The 5,243-nt window shown below is 39.5% G+C and overlaps 1 protein-coding gene across 1 annotated transcript; it reads right to left on the bottom strand.

Moving 5' to 3' along the window:
* Positions 1–506: 506 nt before the first annotated feature.
* On the bottom strand, positions 507–4,456 carry LOC108827896 (alpha-xylosidase 1). The gene is given in 4 exon segments (XM_018601409.2): positions 507–608; positions 610–2,480; positions 3,291–3,967; positions 4,047–4,456. Coding segments are annotated over 4 exon segments (2,784 nt in total). The 5' UTR covers positions 4,268–4,456; the 3' UTR covers positions 507–593.
* Positions 4,457–5,243: the final 787 nt, after the last annotated feature.

Here is a 5,243-nt window from a genome sequence, read left to right as displayed (position 1 = left end):
TCATAAATTATCTTTCATGGTACATGGTCATTGTTTTAATTTCTTAACATTTTTTACAAAACCAAACAGGTATTTTCACAATAGCGAAACACAATGGTAGATCCTTTTATGTCATTTTTATTTTATATTATTATTATTTTTAATTATGTTATGTATTTTTATGTAAAATTATTAAATAATGAAATATCTTGTTTATTTATGTTATTGTATGATTTTTAAGTATTATTTAGGTAAGAGATAAAAACATTAAAAGATTAAAAGATCATTTCACAAATAAATCAACACCAAAATGGAATAATAGGTAAAAATATTCTATAAATGAAGTAACTCTAGTCATTGCTTTATTTTGGGGTTAGAAATGAGTGGGGTTGAAAAATCTTTTACTCCAGATTTATGTTTGGAATAGAAAATAGAATATGTTTGGAGGTGTCCTAATATCTCATAAAAGAAAAAGAGATAGTCTGATGTAAAACCAAACTTCGATTTTTAATTTTAATTATCCGAAAGAAGAAGAATGAGCATTATTTATTTATTTATTTTTAATCAAATCTCATTCTCTTTTACAATAATTAAATCAAACTCTCACATGTAAATTAATTAGCACCGTTATATACCCATTTTCCAAGACATGTTGAAGTCCTTACCCACTAGCATCTCAAGGCCCCTAACTTCAACCATCACACTCTTGTTCTCTCCTTCCTCCTCCAACCCAACCACATACGTATGCTCCTTCGAGCTCACCTCAATCTTCTTCTCCTGGTTCGAGACCGGACTTCCATTGATCTCAATCTCAGAAGCTTGTCCTCCTCCTCTAAGTCCCAAAACACTAACCTTCTCAATCACCCATCCTTTGCTCAACGCAAACTTCCCTTCCTTCACTTCCGACCACATCTTCACGGTTCCGTTTCCCACCGAAGCGTAGAAGTCAATGTACGTGGACTGTCCGTTCCCTAGCTTCATCTCCGGAAGCTCGTCCTCGTCTAGATAAAGTTTACCCTTCGCGTACCCCTCGGTAGCACCAGCGGGGAATGCAATGACGAGACTAAACGGCGTCGTTCTCGCTTCTTTCGAGATCAACCCTCCTCGTTGCATGGGTAATATAGTGTTTTGGTAAAGATGAACGTTCACGAAGTTCAACGGAGCAGGGAGAATCACGCGCTTCCCTTTCTTGGACACAACGGCTCGAGTCATGTCAAACATGTGGTACCAAGAACCCGGCGGGAACAGAGCTTCTACTTCTGTTTTGCCTTGTTCGAGAACCGGAGATATCATTAAGCTGCTTCCTAGCAAGAACTGCCTGCTCGAGCCGTAACACTCGGTGAACTCGGGGAAAGAGAAGAAGAGCGGTCTAGCGATAGGTGCACCGGTCATGTGAGCTTCGTAGTTAAGCGTGTAGAGGTAAGGAAGGATCTTGTATCTCATACCAAGAGCGTTACGAGCCGACTCAGCGACCGTGTCCCATTGGTATAGCTCTTGTCGTGGAGAGTAGTAGTTAGCGTGGTCTCTCGAAAACGGATAAAACGCACCGACTTCGATCCAACGGTTACAGAGTTCCTCTGTTGGTTGAGGGTAGAAGCCACAGATGTCCGAACCAACCATAGGAACACCGAAGATTCCGAAGTTTAGCATCGTTGAGATAGACACTTGCAAGCTCTGCCATGTTCCTTGGTTATCTCCGGTCCAATGAGCAGCGTACCGACCCGAACCGACGAAAGTAGACCGGGATAAAATAAAAGGACGTTTCCCTTCGATAGACTGTAACGCCTTGTGTGTCGCAATGGTCTCGGAGAATCCGTAGATGCTATGAGCATCATACTCTCTCACACCGTTGTAATGTAAAGCACTCGTGGCGATGGTCTTGAAACCGACAGGGGCTATGACTCCAGTTGCATTGATCTTGTAAGGAGGATCATCCCATCTGGTTTTGGTTATATTCTTGCAATCCAAGCAACAATCCCAACCAGGTCCTTCTCCACTCGGACACTGTTTCCCCTTTGGGATCGTGCATAGTCCAGAACAAAAGTTCGATACTTCGTTCATGTCGATCCATAAACCATCGATAGGGACCATCTCATGGAAGCGGCGGATCTCATCTCCCCACCAAGCAACTGTCTTAGGGTTAAGAAAATCAGGGAAGTGAACCGCACCAGGCCACACTTGGGCCAAGAAAGGCTTTTCTTCATACTTGATGAACACGTCGTTAGCCATGGCTCGTTGGTATACACCGTAGCTAGCGTTGACACCAATGCCAGGGTCGTTGATCACAACATACTTCATACCCATCTTGTGGATTCTGTCCAAGAACTTGAGTAGCTTGGCACGAGGATAGGTGATGGGATTCAGTGTGAAGTCTTTGTGTCCGTCCATGTGATCATCATCGTTCCATATCACATCAAGTGGGATCTTAGCCTTTTTGTAATTGTCAACTACGTCTTCAACAACTGATAAGTTATGGTATCCCCATCTACATTGGTGAAACCCTACGACACAAATATTGAAACAAGAGTAGTAATGGGTTATATAATGAATATGTCACATGGCTAAAACCAAAGTCTTGCTTCTTCTTTAATGTCTAACTCAATAAATGAACCGTGGTCCAGTTTCCACCATGGGCCAACATCAAGATCGTATAGGCACCAATTAAAAATTGCGAGGATTGACATTCACCAAAAGAGGAAAGCAAAAGAAATGTCTTCACGTTCTTCTTTTATCTTTTTAAAAATGTAAGCTATAATTAGAAAGCGACCTCCATCTATACTACAGGATATTCCACAAAAAAAGGTAACCTTTCTAAAAGTTGTGTCGGATAAAGATCAGATCCTCTCTACTGTGAACTCCATTACTACATGTGCTAGTTATTACAAAACTATTCAACACATCGTTGAGTTTTAATAGATTCTTATTAGCAATAGATACGCAAATCTATTTTCAGAAACATAATCATTAATCACTGATCCTATAAAACGAATTTGTCTTTTCTAGTTTCATTTTACTACAGAACATTAATCTAATAAATTCTCATAAGCAAAAGACATAAATGCTCCCAATAAACCCCTAGTCCTACATACTCAGCAAAAAACGGCTAAATCAAAAATCTAAATTTCAAAAATAAATAGATTAAATTTTTATTGAAATAGATTAGATGTCTATTTAAAAATAGACTAAAGTTTATGATAAAATCAACAGTATTTTATCTTTAATATTTGTAGCATAATATACTAACTATTATACTAGTTCATAACTAACCAATAAACAAAATGAAGGAGAAACAGAGCAATAAAAATATTTACCTAGAGACCAATACGGCATGGGAGCCGGCCGTCCGATTAACGAAGTGTACTGATCAACGACGTCGAGAGGCGAAGGTCCGGCGACGAAGTAAAAATCAAAAACTCCTCCGATGACTTTGTAAGTCAAAGACGTTCCTCTATAGAACACGTCCATACCGTTACTATTGAGAAGCAGAACCGCATGAGCGTACGGTTTGCCTCCCACGTTCCTCATGTCCATGTAAACCGGATGCGAACCGTAAAGATCGGTGTTGAGGTTGATGGCCGACACGTCCTCCGTGTAGAGCGTGTACGGCTCGTTAGGTACGAGTTTGATCCCGTTGGCCTGCGAGTTCTCGCCTAGTCCGTATATGGACGCGTCTTTAGGTAACGACGTCGAGATCTCGAGGTACTGGTCCTTGAACACCATCTCACCGAAGGCTGAGTTTGAGCTTGTGTTGAAGAGCGTTTGGCCGTTGGATCTACGTTTCACGGCGAAGCTGAACGGATCTGTGGTGTAGCTGAAGATGAGCTCCGACCCGGAGAGTTCTTGGACTGTGATCGGTGATTTTCTTGATTTTCCGATCAGTTTTCCGACCCGCGGCGGCTGCTCGCGGGGGAGGAGGTTGTAGGGGACCTCCCATCGTTGTTTCTTGGCGTCTGTGATGTGAACGCGGAGGCGAGCATCGGTCTCGTGCCTGTGAGGATCCAACGGTTAGAAATCGAGCAGGAAGTGTAGGGTGCGAAGTAGAGGATAAGAGAGTGGTGTGAACTTACTTGACGAAGAGACGGAGTGTGGTGATGTCTGAGCCGTAGATTTTGTTCTTCTGTTTAACTTGGAGATAGCCGATGAAACCACCGTCTGGAGATTCTTCGATTGAGATCAAACGGTAGCCTTTTCCGATGGTGTTGGAGCAGTGGATGGGTGAGAAGCAGTGGATTAGTGCTACGAGAAGAGAAAGAGATGATAACACTATTCTTGAAGTGACCACGGCCATTTTTTTTTCTAGTGATACGACTGATACCTCTACACTAACACTATAGTGTAGTGTGTATAATGAAGAAGAGAGGAAAGACCCCCTAAAGAAGCTCTCGATAAGTTCGTGAAACACTGAACGAGGGGATATAAATAGTAGAAAACGTTTAGCCGTTTTTTTGTTTTGTTTTGTAAGTAGTAAAAAAACAGCTGATATTACTATCATTTATCAAAGGGTCTGATAGTTATTTATGCGAAGATCTATTGAGAGTGAGTTACATATTCGGACACTTTTTTCTCTTTTTGAACACATTCAGACACATCACGCTCGAAGGACACTTTAACATGTTTCTGAACTGATTTGAGACTATTATGCCCCTCACTTCCTTAACCGAGACCAGAGTTGAGTTAATGATAATATTTTTATATTGTCAAGTTGTCAAGTACCGTACAGCTTTGCGTTTTGTGTTTACTCGGAGAAATTGTCGTTTGGTTCCTGGAGAACAGTGACAAACAACAGATGTCGGATGAAAGCCAATCCAAAGGTGAGGACTAGTTTTGAAAGTAGATTTGATAATAAAATATTCTTTCTTCTCAACATATATATAGATATTTGTCTTTTTCAAAATTTTAAGATATATAAAGAAATTATAATTGGTACAATAAATTATAATTTCTTTTTCTCTATATTTTAAGATCCATTTGTATATATATATTTTATATATTTTAAAAATTATATAAAAATACATTGACATAGAAAATGTGGACGGAAAAAATGTAGATATGGACAAAAAATACTTAAACACAAAATGTGGACATGGACATCAAAGTTGGACACTAACACTAAAACGTTAAAATCCATACTTACACCAAGTTAGTTCTATATTAGTTACATGTTATTCTTGTTTATTTCACCCTTTAATATGTTTTGCCTATATTTTCTTTTTAAAGTATTTAAATCAAATAAATTTATGAATATAAATTATGATTTTTAATTC

The sequence above is a fragment of the Raphanus sativus genome, unplaced genomic scaffold (genome assembly GCF_000801105.2).
Source record: "Raphanus sativus cultivar WK10039 unplaced genomic scaffold, ASM80110v3 Scaffold4999, whole genome shotgun sequence".
NCBI lineage: Eukaryota > Viridiplantae > Streptophyta > Magnoliopsida > Brassicales > Brassicaceae > Raphanus > Raphanus sativus.
The sequence above is the reverse complement of the archived record's forward strand: the minus strand, read 5'-3'. Positions and strand labels throughout refer to the sequence as shown.